The sequence below is a fragment of the Vigna unguiculata genome, chromosome 2 (assembly GCF_037176805.1).
Source record: "Vigna unguiculata cultivar grain cowpea cultivar isolate G323 ecotype 2 chromosome 2, ASM3717680v1, whole genome shotgun sequence".
Classification (NCBI taxonomy): Eukaryota; Viridiplantae; Streptophyta; class Magnoliopsida; order Fabales; family Fabaceae; genus Vigna; species Vigna unguiculata.
The window spans coordinates 7,997,372-8,017,729 of NC_140793.1; the positions used below are offsets into that span (position 1 = coordinate 7,997,372).

A 20,358-nucleotide genomic window follows, 5' to 3' on the forward strand; every position below is an offset into this window, starting at 1 on the left:
AAAATTCATTTATATTTATCTTTTTCCAGTTGTATATACTTTCTATCATTTTAACTCTTAAATAAATAAAATTTTAATTATTAACTATATATTAAAATGATTTTTCGTAGATACAGTTTTATATAGTATTTAAATGAGTGTTTTCCAAATATTCTTAGATAAATTTATTATTATATTTCTGCTAATATGTATAATAAATTCTAGGTTAAATAGCACATCATGACAAATTTTAATTTTCTAATTTTTTACAAATAATTTTCTCGTTTTATCCATTAATATTTTTATTTCTATCACCAAATTTAAAACATAAAATTATTATTTAATAATTATTTCAAATTAATTGTCACCTTTTATGATTAATAAATCTTTTCCATCGTTTAGATAGTAATTATATTCATGCATATAATTATTAAAATAATTATAATAATAACCCACATTTTGTATTCTACATTTCCTTCCAAAATCCAAATTAATATTTATTCAATTTAAACCACTTTATTCTATCATATAATTTATTATTCACAATTCCCTCATTTAAGTTATATTTAATACTTTTTTTTTAGTTTATCTTTGCCCTTCTTTTTAAAAAATTATTGCGTTTATTTATATGTTAATTATTATATTTAAATTTTCAATTTTTTTAAATAAAAATTCGAACTGTCATTCAATTCCTACAAAATCAAATTCCAACTAAGTTACCAGTCCAAATACAAAACTCACACCCACAATTAGACTTTCTAACGCCAAATTCCATGAAATAATGAAGTGTGTGTGATATACTCTTATATCCTATATTGGGAATAAAATTATTATGTTGATAAAAAAAACAAAATCTTCTATCGATAATGAATATCACAATTTCCAACTTTGGGACCACAACCAAATTCATTTCGTGTGGCGTACCAAAACTTTCGAATCTCTTAATTATGAAAACCAATTTTTTATATTCATGCAAATTGCTTCAAGCAACAACACATTTTATCCATAAAACATTTTAAATATTCTAATAAGAGTTTTTCACGAATAATTAAAGGCAAAAACATCAAAAATAAAACTAAAAAGTAAGAGTTTTTCGAATTATTGATTATTCTAGACTTGACATTGTGAATTATAATAATTAAAATGTATTTTGACTTAAAAATAATAAATTGTGAATTAGGATAAATATTATGTATATGATAATCATATAAATTAACTATTTATTATCATAAAATAATGTTAAACATGTTTAGTACATCACGTCACCCTAACTTCCAATCACGCATGCTTAAAGTTTAAACCACGTATCAATTGTTTTTAATTATTATTAATTTTGTTGCATAGTAACACATTAATTAAGAGTAATAAGAAAAAGCACATCTCTTCGCCTAGTAAAAGAAATAAAAAATATATACAATTTAAGAAAGTATCTACTCTTTTCGACAAACTCCATTTATTGATGCATTTCACACATTGCAATTAACCAAAAAATTCTCCTTTCATTGATTTCAAACTACTCTTTTTTTTCATCTTTATCTATTCACACTTAATTTTCACATTTGAAAAATTGAAGATTTTGTATTAAGACTCATCAAATTGAGAACTTAACAAACCTAAAAAGTGATAACGTGTGAAGAAGATGAAGGAATCTCATTTGCTTTCTCTCCCAACCGAAAGTGCTTTTTCCCAAAACTTATAAAACGGAGTTCACTCACGAAATGTGTTCATTATTATCTCATCTTCATCTTCAAAAACTTGTTATTTTCTTTCTCTTTTTATTCTTTCTTCTTCCTTCTTCCTCATTACACACTCATTTTACTACTTTTCCATACTCTTCCCTTTTATCAAACAACCATGGCTGCCATATCTTCTTCCACAAATCATAGCAACAATCCAAAGGGTATCCAAAAAACTTAGCTTTTTGTTGTTTTGTTCATGTTATGATCCATTTTTCTATGGTAGATTATCATGTGTTTTTGTTTGTGCCAACTTTTAAGAAATGATTGATGAGTTTAATGTGCAGTTGATGAGAAACCAATACCACACGATCAGAATGTTCTTCAGAAACACGTTGAGTTTTTCGACAGAAACCAGGATGGAATCATTTACCCATGGGAAACTTTTCAAGGTTAAATTAAATTTGTTTTCTTTCTGCATTTTTGCTGTTTTCTGTCTTTTCCTTAAAACTAAATTTTGATGAAACAAAATGCTGTTTAGATCTAACCCATGTCTCATATACAACCTCGTATCTGTTAAGCTTTCTTAACTAAATTTTTATCAATAAATATTAAGATAAACAAATATAAAACGTGTGAAAAAATAACTAAAATAATTTTATTTATTTATTTTTAAAATTAAATATTAAAATGCATTAAATTTTAAATAACAATAAATTTACGTTAAAATATAAAACTAAAAACATATTTAATTTTATTTAACGCAATTCTCATTTTACAAGTGCGTATTAAAATTTAATTTCTAGGAAACTATTGCAGTTTATCCTTAATTATTTTAATAAGGTGTATTAGATCTATCAAACTTTTTTTATTTCCATATTCAAAATATTGAATCCTTGTCGTAAAATAATGGGCTGAAAATCCGTAACAAACTATAAATACAAATATTATTTTATATATTTAGTTTTGAACAGTTTATGAATCTATATTTTAGTAAATCTTATTCATAATAACCCTTATAAGTAAATCATGTTTAAAATGATTTTAAGTAAATGAATTTAGAGAGGGTTGCTAAAAGGTTGTTTATTAAAAAATTGTTATTGTTGAAGATATAATTTAGTTTTGGTGAATTTGATTTAATTGCAGGATTTCGTGCAATAGGTTGTGGATATTTATTATCATCCGCTGCAGCGATTTTCATCAATGCTAGTCTCAGTAGTAAAACTCGCCCGGTATTTTCTCAAATTTTTATTTTCTCACTAATTTTTGGTCATATTTGAAGGCTTCGTCGTTAAAATACATTATATATTTGTTTAAATTCATATTTTGATTTTGTAAATTTAATTAAAATGTGAACTTATGAAATTTTAATAATTATATTATAATATAGAATATTATAAATCATATAATTACATTATGATATATTATGAATGTTAAAAATTTGTAGAAAATATAAAAATATGAAAAATATAAAACATATGATAGATATAACATATATGTTATAAGAGAAACTTCTTAATTTATTTTATTTATATATATATATATATATATATATATATATATATATATATAACAAAATATAAAGTTAAATAACTTTTACGAGATTTTGTTTTTTGAAAATAAAGTTATAAAATGATTGTCCAAGAATTTTTTTCTTTTCAAATGCAGACTTAAATGACTTTGGACTTAAACAAATGTTTATTGTATCTAATATGCTAATTTTAATACTTTAGTTAAATATTTAATTAATCAAATTTTAAATGTATGATAAATTTTCTATTTTAATTGATTTTTTATTAGTTTTTTTAATTTATTAAATATTCAAACTTTTATATTTTTTTAATTAAATTATTGTTGTTTCTTTTTCTATAATTATTTTCTTATTTTGTCATTTATTTTATTTGTATACACATGTATAAATATTAAGTTTTATAATTAATATAAAAATAATATTACGGTTGATTAATTTTTTATTATCTCCTCTACATGACTTATAGAGATCAAAGAATTGTTCCTGTCACAACTATTAATATAATGTTTATTGATATTTAACATATTTTCATTTAGTATAATAAAAATTATTTATCGATTTATATTAATCAAAACATAATTTGATATTAATCAAATAAAACATCATGTTTCTTGACACACAGACAAATAAATAAAATGACAAAAATAACAATCATCTTACCCGTTAATGAAAAAATAAACTAGACCCCTTAAAAAGAAGAAGAAGAAAAATAGTAGAATTTAAATGATATTTTAAATATTTTAAATAGAAATTAAAAGAAGAAGAAAAATAGTAGAATTTAAATGATAATAGAGAAACCAAAATTATAATTAAATTTAAAAAACAAAATTATCACATGTACTAGTACTAGAGAATAAGGAGTTATATTTTAATAAACAAAGATAAATAGTTTAGAAACAATATTTATATTTTCAGAATACATGCATCATTAATTTATAAACGTGTCATGTCATCCATAATATATTTATATTTTTCAAATACATGTTGAATAAAACTTTATTTCTGTAAAGGTGCAATCAATTGTAGTTTATCCGGATGCTGATGGTGATGATCTTTTTCCAATTCCATGGAATATGCTTCGTTTGGAAGCTTTCTCATAAAAAGTAGAAATTTTATTATTTATACGACAAATTAAATGATTTAGAAATAAATTTTAATTATTTAACACGGATTTTTATTAATTAAATTCTACTTTTAAAAGATAAAAAAAACATCGAATAGTTGCTTAATCTGTTTTAGATGGGAAAAAACGAGAGCTATATATACAAGAGACTGTTTGGTGTAGCAAGAAGTATTTGGTTTTGGTGATATTCAATTTTTTATTTAATAATGTCTCCGATAAAAATTTTATGAATGAAAAAACAATATATTAAAGATTTAAAGAAAATCATATTGAGAAATTTTATTTTTCATGTAATTATAAATAATTTTTATTATATTAATAGTGTATAGTAATTTTGGTATGTTTGAATATTGATGAAGTTTCTTTGGCTGTAGGGCAAATTTCCTTCTCCACTGCTACCAATTGAAGTAAAAAACATTCAGAAAGCAAAACATGGAAGTGATTCCAGTGTCTATGATAGTGAAGGAAGGTACATAGTTTTTCAGTTTTCCACAAAAAAAGTTGAAATTATTTAAATTCTTATTTTGAAGTATCTGTTCTGAAAACAGTAAAAGAAGTATTAATTTGACTACTTGTGTTGTGTTGTAGGTTTGTTCCTTCAAAATTTGAAGAAATATTCAGGAAGCATGCACGAACACACCCAGATGCTCTAACATCTGATGAACTAAGAGAGATGCTGAAGGCAAACAGAGAAGCGAAGGACTATAGCGGATGGTATCAAAATTATCAAATAAACTTTACATTTATAAAAACGGTATGAATGACAGAAGTTTTTACACTTTGATGCAGGCTTGCCAGCTTCTCCGAGTGGAAAGCCCTTTATGTTCTCTGCAAAGACAGTAATGGTTTACTACACAGAGAGACTATTCGAGCTGCTTACGATGGAAGCTTGTTTGAAAAAATGGAAAAAGAACATTCACAGAAGAAAAACAAATGAATATAATACCCACAGATTCATATATAGATTATTCATATGAACTATACCATTCCTTCTCCATGTCCTGCTCAGTGCCATAAAAGTGTTACTAATTTACAGTATATATGCACTTCAGGAATAACTTCTTTCCTGATGTTTACTGTAAAATATTCAATATGCTTTCATTCCTTGCAATATTTGGTTGATAATAATAGAAGAAAAATTATTTATAAATTATAATATTTATTTCAACTCACTCTGTCACTACTGGACTCCTTAACTTTCATGAGTAAGACAGATAATTCTAGGAGTGGGTTAGATGTTCTTAACCTAAAATATTAGCCCGTTTAGTAAATGGGAACTTCCTGTAAAATTACTACTAGAACCAAAAGAAAAAAATTACTATCAAAACACTGAATACACCACTGACTGCACCCAAAAAATCTATTTTATTTTGATCAAATATGAACCCATATATTTCTTTTCCATTTAAGAAAGAAATTGGATCAAACAACCTAAACAAATCCAACCATTATAATATTAACATAATTTATCCTATATAATTACATCTTTAAATGTTTATAGGTTTTGTATATTACTTTTTTAATGTTCATGAATCATAAGATTTATGATACAAAATGATTATCGATAAGATATATAGGATATCCAGGGTATCGAAGCGCATTTCAACTACCATGCTCTTAACAATTAAAGAGCCAAATTTTAAAATAGCAACGGGGCACAGATATGCTAAACATTAAAACTGTGAAATTTTATAGTTAAAATAGGAAGTACAATGTAAGATGAAAAGGAAAAACAGAAAACTATAACAACTAAATTGAAAGACCAGTCCTCAATTCTAACAAAAAATGGGAAAAACCTGAAAGGCAACCTCAACGAGCATTACATACTTAATCAAACAGACTAAAACCCATGTCATCATCAGATTCTTCTGCGGGCTCTTCCTTCTTTTCCTCCTCCTTAGCTGCTGCAGCTGGAGCACTAGAAGCAGCAGCAGGAGCAGCAACAGCAGCTACGGCAAATTTACTTGGGTCCTGCATTTAATATAAAAATTCGTAAATAAAAGGATAGGGATAGCACGGCTTCAGATAATCAAAATGTTAAGAACATTATTACCTTCAGATACTCCTTGACCTTGTCTGCCTCGGGGAAAGAATAATCTGTCTCAACAGCAACGGAAAGAACATTCTTGTAGGCATTCACAAACATATGTGGTGCAGCTGCAAGTGTTGGGTACGAGATAGCCAACGAAAGAGAAGTAACCATGGAGACACCAGCAACAAATTTCTCAAGGAGGTCATCCTCAGTAAGATCAAGGACCTCAGGACTAAACACAGAGCCATTATCATAAACAGAGAGGACCACAAGCCCATATGAGAAGGGCCTAATCCCAAGCTTGGCAAGCAAAGCAGCTTCAGAAGATCCAACCTTTTCCCCCTTCCTAATGAGTTCAACAGGGGTAATGATTTCCACAGTACCCTTGTTAATCTTGGTTGGAATGTTAAGCACCTAAAATAAAGAGAATACGCATAAACATACATATTTTAACCCAAGCTCACACCCTGTTAGGTAGTTTGTGAAAACTGTATTTAAAATAATTTTGTCATACAGTATTTTTAAATATAAAGACTGAAAGATGATTTTGGTTGTCTATAACACAACTGATGGTTTTCTTGCACTTTCACCACATCTATACATTCTAAAAATAGTTTATAAAACAATACCAACCTGGAAGAAAGAGGTCTGAGATGGATCGAGACCAGTGTTGCCAGGAGGAACAACGACATCAATTGGGGCAACCAGACCAACACGTGCAGGGGCACCGACCTGTGAAAATCAAATACAGCAAAATTTTTAATGAACATTCAATTGAAATCTTGTGAACACAGACACAATTGAAATATATTAAACTAATCATTTGTAAATACAAAAGAACACCAAACAAACGTAATGACAAATTTCTCCACTCATTACAATTTCGACCAACATATTTGGATAGGTCCAACCTTACGCATTTAAATTGTACAAAAAATCAAACTTATGATTCGCAACTTGAATCGCATAGTAATCAGGAGCAAGATAATATAGCATCATTCACTTTAATACTTCTATTTTATGTCACTTGTTTTTCAGCCTAAAGATACTCATCCAAACCCTTATACACTAAGCCAGCAATATGATCCTTTAATTAAAAAAAATCACTTATATATAGAAAACAGAGAAAAAAAACACACTATCAAATATCGAATGCAATAAAATAAATACAGTAAAATAAAGTTCAAAAATAAAAAAGAATGAGTTTACCTTGTACTTAGCAACCTCCTCACTGACTTCCTTCAAGTCACCCTTAGTGAAAATCAATCCCACATTGCCCTAATTCAACGGAAAACACTTTCTCTCAGCAAAACAATTCAAAAACCAATACCGAAATTGATTGAAAGAACACAACAAGCATATACACAAGAGAAGGGCGAAAGCTTAAACAGATTGAGGAGAAAGGGGAACTGACGACAAGGAGAGGAATGAGGCTGAGATAGACGTTGTTGCCGGTCTTCTCAGCGTGAATTCTGACGGAGCGCTTCATCATGGTGTTCTTACCCATGAGGACGACGGAGTCACCGCGGAGACCCTTGCGAATGTTCTGGAGCTGGTTGGATCCCACGTTGTCGGCGTTCACCACGAGGATCTGACCGTACTCTTCCAGAAGCTGGCACAGCTTACCATCGTAAGCGATCTTCTTCTCAGCCTTGGTTTGTTTCGGTGCCATTGATGATGATGCTGATTACGACGACGGTGTCTGTGACCGGAAGTTCGGCGCGGCAAAAACGAGGGCCAAGACGGGGCTCTGGCTCAGTCAAGGCGGACAGCAAAACGGTGCCGTCGCTTTAACCTCTGCTTCGTTGAGGTGAGGTGCTGAAGAGTGGGAAAGGAAGAAACGGAAGCGAACTAACGACAACGGAAGAATGGGGGTGGATTTATGAGATTAGGGTTTTTGAGAAACCTAAATCCCACGGTTGGGATCGTTTCATGCAACAAATCCGACGGCTCATATAAAGGCCCAATGGGCTTTGAACATTTATTTTGTTGGGCTTTTCCCTTCTTCACTTTAAATGCAATTCTCTATTTTAAAATGACTATTTTATTTTTATAAAGATGACTTTTGAAGTGTTCTCGAAATATTCAGGAACGAACCTTTAGAATTTTTGGGACAGGGTTTTCAGAACATATGCAGTGTATTTTGGAACAAAATTTTTGAAATACATAATTCTTGAAGGAGTTAAATATGTTTTTGTCCTCAAGTGAAACTAATTTTTTGATTTTTTATTATTGATAATAAATTATAAATGTGTTAAATATATAAAATGTTAAACTTAAATAATGATATTATTGACATGATAATAAACATAAGTCATGAAATACACTATTTTGAACAATAATATTATAGAAATATGTTTAATCTAATTACAACAATAACCATTAACAAAGACTTCAATATTTGGTTCGATAAAATCATTGTCTGCTTGAAAGACAACAATATCACCTTCTTTTAACTCATTTTCAGAACAAAATAACCTCCAACCTTGACTTATCTTTGTTGAACTTCTATTCTTATTCGATATTAGGATTTTGCAATTGACTATAGTTTTGGGCCTATAAGAAACACATCTTCTACATTCTTGTCCCGAATGAAGTTGACAAACTTTGATGGCAAGTCCTATATGATTCAAATGTTATTGTTAGTGCATTAATTATTTTCATTTAATTATATGTAAATTGATATTAAATAATACTTGAAATGATAAAAAGAATTCGTAAGGCATATACCAAGTGACTTGCTTTGCTTTGATACTTTGTCAATTTGACTGAAAATATAGATCTTGTTTCTTGATGACTGATACGACACATAAATGTTGACAAACTCCTTGGTGTACAACCACCTTTAAACACGATTACGTGAAATAAAGAATTTCCCAAATACTGAAACTGCATGTGAGAGTCACTTTTGATGTCATACAAATCTCTCATATTAATCCAACCTTGTGTGATTTTTGGATTATTTGAATCCATGTTATAGGTAACTGTCGTGCTCTTACCATTTACATCTACCAAGTGCCACTGTGGAACTAATTTGTGTTCATAAGCAATAGCAAAATGTCAATCGACAAATCCAAATGGCTACAAATTAATAAACACAGTAAAAACAAGAACAAATTTATCTCTACAACGAAATGAAAACATAAACACAAACATATATATGTGGGAAAAATCTGAACATCTTAATGTAGCTGATACAGTACGAATCACGATGATACAGTTGACAGCAGAAAACACATACAACAACAAATATCAATGCTTTACAAACATGTATTTTTGTGGTTAAATTTACAGCATACCTGAGAGCATATGTAGATTGTGTTGAAGTTCCAAAGAATTGTTCTGTTGTTTGCTCCATCTGTACTGGTTTGCTCCATCTCCATTCCCCTAATTGTAGAACAAAGTCAAGGTTTAAATATATGGGTAACTGAAAAGGAGTGTGAAGGAATGATAAAGTTGAAGTTGGGAATGGAAGAGCAAAGATTATCACGTGTAAAAGGAATCTTACCTGAAAGTGGCAGCACAAATTCAGTTTCACGTGCAAACAGTGGCTGTAATTGTAAAGTAACTGAAATATATGTTGTATGTGTTTTTTGCAGATACTTTAATATATAAAGAAACTGAAACATAAAGCATTTACAACTGTACTGCATGTACTTTACATATTAAATTTTATATTCATTATACATAAAAGAGTTATAACAATAAAGCTACCTGTACTGCAGTAACGAATAAGAAGATGTAGGTGGATATTTTTTCTTCATAATACATTAAAGCCACGAACAAAAATTAAAATAACAACAATTGAGAATCTTTATAACTGTTATAATATTTGTACTGCAGCAACCATAGTGTTCAAAATATCAATCCATGACTGGACAACAAATAATGCAATTCAAACATGTATCAATGACCATGTACTTTTCAATATGGCTGCAGCTATCAAAAAAATCCTGAAAGTGTATACTATACACTATGGCATATTATAATCTGCAACAAACAAAGGAATTACAGTTAAAGATACAATAATTGACAAATTATAATAATTTTGTTAAGTAAGTTGTATACCTTTTATCAAAGATTTTCAAATATTTCTTTGTAAACCACATTGGTAGTTGTATTGCTTACTTTTCCATCTTCATCCAAAATTAAAATTTTGAGTCCTTTCTTTGTTGTGACTCTAGAAATTGCTACGTACAATTGTCCATGAGTAAAAATTGGGCGAGGAAGATAAAGTCCAACTTTAGAAAGAGTTTGGCCTTGACTTTTGTTTATTGTCATTGCAAAGCATAAGGATATTGGAAATTGCCTCCTTTGAAATTTAAACGGAATGCTGGAATCAAAAGGTGTCAAGTTCATTCTTAGAATGAAAATTTTGTCACCAACATTTTTGCCTATTATGACAGTAGCAGAGATAACATTCTTTCCCAAATCATTAACTTGCAAACTTGTACCATTGCAAAGACCATTTGCTTGATCAATGTTTCTTAAAAGCATAATTGGTACGCCATGATTTGGAATTCCTGAACATTTGATATCATTTAGAAACTCTTGTGTAAACCACTCACCTTGAATTTCTTGATCATCATCAGATTGGCAAGGAGTGTCTGAACTTAAATAAATTTGTTCTTCACCAGGAATCAAAGATAAAATGAAGTCTTTACTTGTTCAACAATATCAATTGTAGGGCAAAGTATAGCGCCGTCATCAAAGAAGCCAGGATTCATGATATTTTCAATTAGACCACCATAAACAAATTTCACTAAAGAAAGTAAAGGTGTTTCACTTTCTTGAATTAGAAGATCTGTTGGTATTGAAATGTTGGCTTCACCACTTTCATTCAAATTCATATTTCCATCTCCAATTTTAAGAATCCAATCAGTAAATTCTTTTATATGTATTGCACTTTCATTTGAAACAGCACATTTTAACCTCATGTTTTGTGATAGCCTAAGAACTATGCAATATTGCCACAAATCAAAGTAATTAATTGATGAGTTCACAATATCATACCTTGATCCCTTTCTTACTACTGGCAAGATTTGTCTAAAATCACCGCCCAAGACAACAACCTTTCCACCAAATGGTTTGTCAGCATTATCTTCATTTGTAGCTCTCATAATGTCTCTCAATGTTCTATCAAAAGCTTGGATACATAACTTATTCATCATAGGAGCTTCATCCCATATGATAAGTTTTGTTTCCATCAATAGTTTAGCACGAAGACTTCCTTGATTGATGTTGCACGTTGATTCATCATTGATTGTTAGCGGTATGCAAAAAGTAGAATGAGCAGTTTTACCTCCAGGAAGCAATAAAGATGCAATGCCGCTTGAAGCTACATTAACCGCAATCATTCCCTTTGCTCTAATAGCAGTTGACAAAAGTTTCCACAAATATGTTTTTCCAGTCACACCATAACCATATAAGAAAAAGAAATTTCCTACATCTGAATTCACTATTGTCATAATTTTGTTATAAACATGTAGTTGCTCATTAGTGATTGGCTACAATAGAGAGTGATGTAGCTTCTCCATTTCTTCTTTATCATAATTTAGTTCATCAATAATGAACCTGTTATTAAATTTGAATGAATTAAAAAGATCAGGTTGAGGAAAGGAACTATAATCTGTTAAAGATCGCCCATTGGAATTTAAAAGTTCTTCTACTTCTAGGAGACACAAATTGTGTAAATCATGTTCTTCCATTTGAAAACCTACAAAAAAAAAAACATGTCATGAATAAAAAAATATGGAATAAAGAATGGAGATTATTTATATTTAGTACCTGGTATGTGCAAGTGTTTCCTTTTTTGATATAGGATACCATCTGCGTATAAATTCCAAGTTGCATCCCAAACAACTTTTGGCTTTGACATTGTATTCATGATTAACAAAGAAATAAATAACCTTCTAAGTTGATTTCCAGATGCAAGATGACTAGCCTCTTTAATAACATCAATGAATTCTTTGTCATCTGCTAATAATCCCAATTCCTGGCAAGCCTCTTGGTATGTAGAGAATGTTTTACCATTAATTATCTTTATACTATCATGATTAATAGAACCTTTTTGTTTTGTCAGTAAGATTCTCATGTAATAGCATTCACCCAATCCTGGAGGAACATATGTCAGTTTTCCAATACTATAACCCTGCTTTCTTGGTTTCCATTGCCTTTGTTGAGACATACAAACAAACTTTGTTGGAAATTCAGCATAGGTCAAGTTCCTTCCTTTCTCATATCTTTTGTTAGCTTCAAACCAAGCTAGAAACATGGTATTGATGTTGTCATTCCTTTCCAATACATCATCAATTCTATCATTATCTTTAAACAAAATTGTTTGTTGATCTTGTAGGTGAAAAGTTAAACGCTGAACAGCAGGCCATCTATGATGGATATCAAATCCATAAATTCTCCAAACTGCTTCACATGGAGATAAATATCTACAATCATAATATCTTTTAATCTCATCAACAATATGCATTTCTGTAGAATCATTCTTTTTGTCTGTAATTTTCATTGTGGCTCTATCAGGACATTTGTTGACATATTTGAACAAATACTTGATTGAGTTTGATTTGTTACAATATTCTATATTAACATGAGCTTGATATCGCGTTAAGAGAAGATGACTATAAGGCACAACATTTCCATTACCTAATTTATGTCCATTTTTCAACACAAATAAACCATCATCGCTACGCCTATATACAGGATATCCATCCTCATCAATTGTAGTTTTATGTCTAAATTTTTTAGGAAAAAATTTAGAACACCGACCTTCTTTCATGCATGGTGAGTTGAATCTAGCAGCTCCGCACGGACCATGTATCATATATGTTTTAACAGCCTTTGAAAGTTTTGGATACAGATCTGGATGAGGAAGTTCAGCAGAGATTACTTCATTTATGTGCTTTGCATTTTCTAACTTGTTTGAGTCACTCAACCATAATAATATATGAGCATGTGGCAGACCTCTCTTTTGAAATTCAACTGTATACATACCTATAATTTGAAGATAATTATTATACAAAATAATTGGCGGTAAAAAATCAAAATGATGGAAATGTAGTTTGTGTACCTGCATTGACTTTGCCAAAGAAATTATTCTTCTTAAAATTAGTCATCATTTGGTCTAATTTCATTTTAAAAACTCTGCAAACAATGTCTGGCCTATCTGAAGCAGTTAAACCTCTTGATTTTACAAAATCAAGAATTTCAGGCCAATTGACATTACATGTGATTGTTATAAACAAATCTGGATAGTCATACCTCTTACAAATGGCCATAGCATCTTGGCAATTATTGAACATGTATCTCATGCCGCCTATAAATGAAGCTGGCAAAACTACATGCTTTCCAATGGAAGAAGGATGAGTTTCACCTTTGTTAACAACTTCTTGTAACCCATTTAGAATATCGGAACAAATGAGTTTTTGATTATTTCTAATAAAAGACAACCTTTGGGCTTCAATCATTATGTAGGTATCCACTAAAAATTGTTGAAACAATCTACGTGAGTGTACAACTTTACCAAATTCAATCTTTCTATCTTGTATTCTGAAAGCAATGAATTCTCGTAAAGAAATCTGAATTCTCTTTATACTTTGACCATATCTTTGACAATCTCTAATTGGAATATCCTCTTGATAACCATCCTCTCCATATGAAAAAATCAAAGGATATTGCAGAGGAATGAAACATGTATGAGTTTCATGTAGTCTCGTCAACTGACCACAAACTTTCTTGACAATGATGTCTCTTCCTACATCTAAGGTGCTCAAATCACCAACTATCAATGCTGCGACTTCATCTACTATTGGCGTATTGTATACTCTAGGATCCTTAAAGCGATGTCTAAATAACCTCAATCCAAAATCTAAACGGTCATCATCATGTATAAAATCTCTTACTCTTCTGAATGATTGAGCAAGAACATTGTGTTTGTCAATCATGTTTTTCAACTCTTTTATCAATGATTTATCAAATATGGATTGTTGTATATCAGACGTGTAAAATTACAAAAGGATAAATAATATACAAAAATATTCATAAAAAAAATAAAGTATATAGGCATACCCAAAGTGACTAACTGATGAAGGATTATCTTGTTTTCTTTTAAGGTTATTGAATATGGTGTGAGTTGATTAAGAAAGTTAAGTGAAATCCCCACTGGACATTAAGATAGCAAACTATCTAGATGTGAAGGTTCCTTTCACAAAGCTCAAGAGAAGAAGATGATGGATTGATTCAAAACAAAAAGGAAATGGATAGCACATAAACCATAGAAAGCCAAGAACAAATTAAAGGAAGAAGAAAACATAACATGGAAAGGAAAGAAATGGTAAAAATGTGAGAAGCACGCCACTACAAGGCTAGGCAAGAAGCCATGGCAACCTTGAAGATGAGTGGATGTGTGCCGCCACTTGCTATGCAAGATAAGGCTTAAAAGTATTCACTCCCAAGGGAGGAAACTCTCACAAATGGTTGAGACACAAGAGTGTTTTTACTTCAAAATCTTCAACCCTTTTACATGTCTAGGAGCACCCCTTATATAGAAGAGTTTAGGGGCCTCTAAGCAAATAAAAGATACCTAAGGATGTTTCTACAAAAAACCTAACCCTAGCTTCTAGAAACTAGGTCAAATAAAGTTACAAAAATGAGAGACAAAATAGCTAACTATGGTGTGTGCAAGGCCAATTTCGTTCTAGCACAAAAGGAGACAAAGAATGTGTCTCATATGTCTCCAAAAAGTGGCCAAAGTGTGCTAAAATCAAAGGAGACCAAAGGTACATAGGTACACTTGTTTTATGCCTTTTACTTTATGCTTTATGCCTTTGCTTTACTCTCTCCTCCACATCATTTATGCTCCCCAATCACCATGCGCCACCTAGCATTGATTTCTTACTCCTAATTAACCTACAAAGCAAATAAACATAGATTAGCATGTTGGCTTAAATTAAGTCAACTATAGTCAACAAGTCAAACCTAGTCAAAGGTCAACAAGTCAACTAAAGTTGATTCAACTAAGTCAACTTAGGGAATCAAAAATAACAAACACAAATGAAAGGGATGAAGGATTAGTGAACTTCCTTTCTAAACATTCTTAGTCTTCTTAAGCATGTGCCTCCATCCTTGGTTGGGGTCAATCCTTCATCACTAACTCTGTTTGTTGTTTCATTTTCTGTGTCATAAATATATAGTTGTGCAAATTTTGGACTTGATCCTTTATCGGGCAATAAACTTCCAATGCGATTGTAATTTTGACCACTAAGAATAAACTGAGGAGGACCACATCCATGATTGATTGAGGAATGAATTTTCGCACCAATCTATGTAAATGAGAACATGTTGTTGTAGCTTCTTATGTATTGTAAGAAATGTTGGCTTGTAGTGTCTTCACCTTTCAACAACTTTTGAAGAAATTGAGGAGGTTTCTTCAACAATGGAAGTTGGACTTTTCCCTTTTGACAACAAAGAGAGAAATCAACTTGTTTTAATCTTTTGCATTTATCAGATCTTTCTTCGTACAACAATTGAGCTTGACAATCGGGACACTCAATGGAACAGTCCCCTACATCAACATTTGCTAAGTACATAAAAAAAATGTTATTAATTAAAAGATATTTATATTTATATGTACAATATAATAATATAAATTGGCTAAAAAGTAGTGTTCAACCTTGAATTTCAGCTCTTGAATACAAATCAGAGGAGAAATGCCCAATTAGATAATCTGAAATAAAATAAAAAACAATTATTAATAAAGGAAAATTAAAAAAAAATATTAATTTATTTTTATAATCAACCATTATTGATTACCATGATTCTCATCTTCATCAGAATTATTGTTAAAATTCAATATCTTTGAAATAGGTGTAATAGCATCTTGAAGAGAAGGCTGACAGAATTTTACAACTTCTAAATATTGAGATGATTTACTTGGTCTTGCACTGGTATAGGATGGCAGCTTACATATGTCTAAATATTGATTTAAACATTAGCAACATGAATTTGTAACAATAAAAGTAATTAAAGTATTCAAATTAATTTTGTTAATAGTACAAATTACCACGACTTTGGTTGTCTTCAACATCAAAAAGATTAACAACTTGAGAATAAGAAGAAGAATCCACATAAGCAGGAATGAAGCTGCTACCAACAAATTCTTGATCTAACCTGTTAGTAATTTTATCCAACAGTGGTTGTGTATTATGACAGTCACTTTGAACCATATCTGCAAGTATAGACATGAAATATAAAATGATGATATATTAGTTTATAACAGTTTTCTTATTTGCATATTCTATGAATTTGTTCTTATTTCACATTTAAGTACTGTGAAACAGAGACAAGATTATAAGTTAGATTGTTACCTTTGTTGTTAATGTTGGTTTTGTGCAAAATTGGACCATTGGTGATTTCAATTGAATTACCAACCATTCCAGATCCAATGGAGGTAGAACCATAAATTTCTTTACATGAAATGTTAGTAAATATTAGTAATACAAAAACTATTAAAGGAATTGAAATAAAGATAAAATAATATTAGATTTATCAGGCATGATATTACTTTTTTCTGCAATTTTCTGATTCCTAATAACTTTCCTTCTTGTTCGTGCATTCTTATAATTAAGTTGGTCAATGTCTGCAAATTGAAATTAAACAAAATTAAATAAAAATGTATCCAGTTTAAAATACAAATATTACATTAAATATAAAGATGAATGAGACATTGTGTATCCATTGGATATCCATTGAGTATGGATAAATTGACAAAGACATTGTGCATTTCAATTTCATTGTTGGGAATTTCAATGAAATTTAAATTCAATGAACAAACTTACCACGACATGTCAACTCCAACAATGGCTTTCTATTTGAATATTGAATTGCTTGATCATGCAGGTTTCTATCTTCACTGACAGTAAAGGAGTTGTTGATAGTTGAATTTGGGGTAATATTTTCATTCCATACTGCGAGAATGGTTCAAAAATAAGAAGAGAGCATAATAGATAAAGTTCATTTCAAATAAAATTGTTAAACAATGTAATCCAAACTGTTAAACTTTAGCAGTAAAAGCAATCTAAGTATGCAATCCAAGTAATAAAGTAATTGCATCTGTTGCATTTTTTATATGAATCCCTAAAAAAATTATTAAGAACACAACTTATCTGTAAAAGATGTATTCAGTAACAATGAAAAAATGCTACAGTGTCACTGAATGGACAGTGATTACAACAGTTTGTATTGAATGAAAAAATCATTACCAAAATCTGTATAATGAGAAAAAGGTGTAGTATTTCTAGAAGAAAATGCTTCAGTGTGAATGAATTTGTCTTGATTGGTATCTGCAGTGAAGAAAACAAAATAAAAAACTGTGTTGATAAATGTACATCTGAATGTTTATGTTATTCTATTGGAGATAAGTAAATGTATTTATTGGGAAGAAGTTTTAAGAACAAATGAAATGAGAAATAAATTTATTTTACCTGAGGACTTCATCATCATATTTGAAATCTTTGTTGACACAATGCTCTTCCTTTTTCTTCTTGCATTTGTTGATAGATTTGCAGCCATTTGTTTATGTTTGTTTATGCATACACTTGATGTTATGCATACACTTGTTGTTATGTTTCCAAAAGTTTATACATACACTTGTTGTTTTGTTTGTTTACACATTGAAGAGAAGTTCAATAAAATAAACATTTTGTTGGAGGATGTGTTGAATATAAAGGGACATAGTCAGTTTTCCACGCTGAATATTCCTAAGGTAGATAATGTAAGTACAATCTTTTTATAAAAAAGAACAACCAAGTCATTAATATGGAAATTGTACCTTTTGATCAATATTTGGAATAACGTACCTTTTGATATGCAATGTCCAAATTCATGATTTGCAGACACTGATATGCTTCTATTCAGAATTTGCATTTGTAGTATAATCCCTTTTTGGGCCAACACATAAGTACTATGCTTGATAATAGTCAACCATGAAAGTAGAAATTTGTTTCCACATTTAGTGTACCATGAAACTAATGGAAATAATTTTTAAGAAATGAGGTCAAACAAAAAGAATGACAACCCAATGTAATTTTAATTGTCCTTTGATAAAAAATGAATACACGTGCTGTTTAACTTTTTATAACATAAATACACTAAAACTTTTAATACACGTGTGTTTGAGAGTAACAAATATTTTTTTTTTATTGCATTCTTTTTATAAAACAAATAATGTTATGTGATAGTATTAGAACACAAAGTTAAAAGAATTACCAAGTTAGCAATAATTACAACTTCAATCTGTGTTAAAATTTTTGATAAAGAATTAAAATTTTTAATAATTTTTATTATCGCAACTGAATATTGTTTGTATAAAATTAATATTAAAATAAATCTTAGTTCTAATGATATTTTTTTAAGAAATATATATAAAAGTAATACATAACTATAATACATAATTTGAAACATGATAATAAGTAAAATCAAATTAAGTAAAATATTAAAGTTGACCAAAATTAACTTACGGATAATACTTTTAGATATGGCTTCTACTTATTAGAAGCAACAAAATTACCATCGATAGAGTCTTACAAACAAAAAAAAAACAAACTTGCTTGAAAGTGAAAACAAAACCATAAATACCATCTAAAGCAAATAAAAAAAAGTAAAATATTAAAAGCTAAATTCTTTTTTGACATAGACTTTTATCTTCTTCTTTCTCATTTGGTTGTGAGCTGCAAACAAAATAACATCCCCTTCTTTCAATCGATTGAATATGCAAAATCCCTTCCATCTCTTCCCAATCTTAGTTGACTTCTTAGGTGAATTACGCACCAAAAGCTTACACTCAACAATGCATGTGTTGGTCGATCCCTACAATTCCAACCTCTTGAATCTACGTTTCCGAACATAAGCTGCAAAGTCAGTTGGTAGGTCCTGAAAAAAATAAACAGTTAAATAAATAACAACTTATATGAACACAATAGCATATAAAAAACAACATAAAGGTACATTGTTCACCAGATGGCTAGCTTGGCTTTGAGATTTTGTCAATTTCACTCTAAAAAGATGTTTTGTTCGCAATCGATGTATGTTCGTGAGAAATTTGGTCGCAGTTGATATTGCAGTCATGCTGGAGAATACAGTAATCTGGAATGTTGAGTTTCCAACATATCTGAATAAGATTTGATGGATATGCTGCAATTTATAAAAAACTCTTAGGCTAGACCAACCATCATTCTGCAATGGATTATTGACATCCATGTTAAAAGTTAACTGATGGCGATTTCCTTTAATATCTTTAAACTGCCAAACCGGTCCTAATTCTTGAGCAAACATAGCAAAAACATTCGATCAACATGACCAAACTCCTAAAATTCCAGTGGTCAACAAACAAAAAACAGGGTCAATAAAATTTCAAAAAATGACTGTAATAAACTGAATGTAAGCAAACATTAAACTGATCATGAAAGAAAGACAGAGAATAAATAAGATTTAATCCAAAGTAATAAAAACATGCATGTGTGATGTAAACAAAAAGATTTTTTGGATTATTGAAGAAAGTTGACATTGGAAGCAAAGTAAATTAATACGTCAGATATACAGCAAAGTAAAAAAGAAATCTTTGCTTACGGAAGCAAAATTTTGTAAATTTAACCTATTATTGGAAAGTTAACATTTTTTTAAGAAAACAAAGATTTGTAACCAAGAACAAAAAAATGAATGGGTGATCGAAAAAAATTAAGATGAAGAACAAATGAAGAATTTTTTTTTTAAATGATCCAAATGTCATATATTTAAACGATTGTTGAAGAAATATAAGATTTTTAAAATTAAAAAACATAGTAAGTAAGAGATGCATGTCTGGTGAAAGAAGAAACAGTTAGACATAGATGAAAAATGCAAAACAAAAAGAAAAACCATAGATTTAAACCATTTTAAAATAAAGTTTTGATTTTTATGTAAAAATAATAATAAATAAGGGTTCGAACAATGTTTTAAAAAATGAATGGGT

The 20,358-nt window shown here is 29.7% G+C and overlaps 4 protein-coding genes across 4 annotated transcripts; 1 reads left to right on the forward strand and 3 right to left on the reverse strand.

Moving 5' to 3' along the window:
* Window positions 1–1,588: 1,588 nt before the first annotated feature.
* On the forward strand, window positions 1,589–5,459 carry LOC114174158 (putative peroxygenase 4). Its single transcript, XM_028058934.1, has 6 exons — window positions 1,589–1,879; window positions 2,003–2,107; window positions 2,802–2,887; window positions 4,684–4,778; window positions 4,898–5,023; window positions 5,099–5,459. Exons 1-6 carry the CDS (start codon window positions 1,834–1,836, stop codon window positions 5,244–5,246), a joined length of 606 nt encoding a protein of 201 aa, XP_027914735.1. The 5' UTR covers window positions 1,589–1,833; the 3' UTR covers window positions 5,247–5,459.
* Window positions 5,460–5,973: 514 nt separating this feature from the next.
* Window positions 5,974–8,201, reverse strand: LOC114174157 (large ribosomal subunit protein uL10). Its single transcript, XM_028058933.2, has 5 exons — window positions 7,756–8,201; window positions 7,551–7,619; window positions 6,975–7,073; window positions 6,363–6,755; window positions 5,974–6,280 (listed from the first exon to the last, which is right to left on the reverse strand). Exons 1-5 carry the CDS (start codon window positions 8,011–8,013, stop codon window positions 6,137–6,139), a joined length of 963 nt encoding a protein of 320 aa, XP_027914734.1. The 5' UTR covers window positions 8,014–8,201; the 3' UTR covers window positions 5,974–6,136.
* Window positions 8,202–10,981: 2,780 nt separating this feature from the next.
* LOC146888296 (uncharacterized) lies at window positions 10,982–11,809 on the reverse strand. Its single transcript, XM_085670039.1, has one exon. It carries the CDS (start codon window positions 11,807–11,809, stop codon window positions 10,982–10,984), a length of 828 nt encoding a protein of 275 aa, XP_085526165.1.
* A 39-nt stretch (window positions 11,810–11,848) lies between these two features.
* LOC114174416 (uncharacterized) lies at window positions 11,849–14,296 on the reverse strand. The gene is made up of 3 exons (XM_028059260.1): window positions 13,423–14,296; window positions 12,168–13,334; window positions 11,849–12,057 (listed from the first exon to the last, which is right to left on the reverse strand). The coding sequence occupies exons 1-3, from the start codon at window positions 14,294–14,296 to the stop codon at window positions 11,849–11,851; spliced, it is 2,250 nt and encodes a 749-aa protein (XP_027915061.1).
* Window positions 14,297–20,358: the final 6,062 nt, after the last annotated feature.

What these genes read in the sequence shown, in the direction of transcription:
- LOC114174158 (XM_028058934.1), top strand. Translation starts at nt 1,834, where the DNA reads ATGGCTGCCATATCTTCTTCCACAAATCATAGCAACAATCCAAAGG. An exon ending in CCCATGGGAAACTTTTCAAG is followed by an intron (nt 2,108 to 2,801) that starts GTTAAATTAAAT and finishes ATTTAATTGCAG; the next exon opens with GATTTCGTGCAATAGGTTGT. An exon ending in GCGAAGGACTATAGCGGATG is followed by an intron (nt 5,024 to 5,098) that starts GTATCAAAATTA and finishes ACTTTGATGCAG; the next exon opens with GCTTGCCAGCTTCTCCGAGT.
- LOC114174416 (XM_028059260.1), bottom strand. Translation starts at nt 14,296, where the DNA reads ATGATTGACAAACACAATGTTCTTGCTCAATCATTCAGAAGAGTAAGA. An exon ending in CTTTGGCAAAGTCAATGCAG is followed by an intron (nt 13,335 to 13,422) that starts GTACACAAACTA and finishes GTATGTATACAG; the next exon opens with TTGAATTTCAAAAGAGAGGT. An exon ending in TTGGAATTTATACGCAGATG is followed by an intron (nt 12,058 to 12,167) that starts GTATCCTATATC and finishes TTTTTTTTGTAG; the next exon opens with GTTTTCAAATGGAAGAACAT.
- LOC146888296 (XM_085670039.1), bottom strand. Translation starts at nt 11,809, where the DNA reads ATGACAATAGTGAATTCAGATGTAGGAAATTTCTTTTTCTTATATGGT.
- LOC114174157 (XM_028058933.2), bottom strand. Translation starts at nt 8,013, where the DNA reads ATGGCACCGAAACAAACCAAGGCTGAGAAGAAGATCGCTTACGATGGT. An exon ending in GCCTCATTCCTCTCCTTGTC is followed by an intron (nt 7,620 to 7,755) that starts GTCAGTTCCCCT and finishes CCGTTGAATTAG; the next exon opens with GGCAATGTGGGATTGATTTT. An exon ending in CTCAGACCTCTTTCTTCCAG is followed by an intron (nt 6,756 to 6,974) that starts GTTGGTATTGTT and finishes TCTTTATTTTAG; the next exon opens with GTGCTTAACATTCCAACCAA.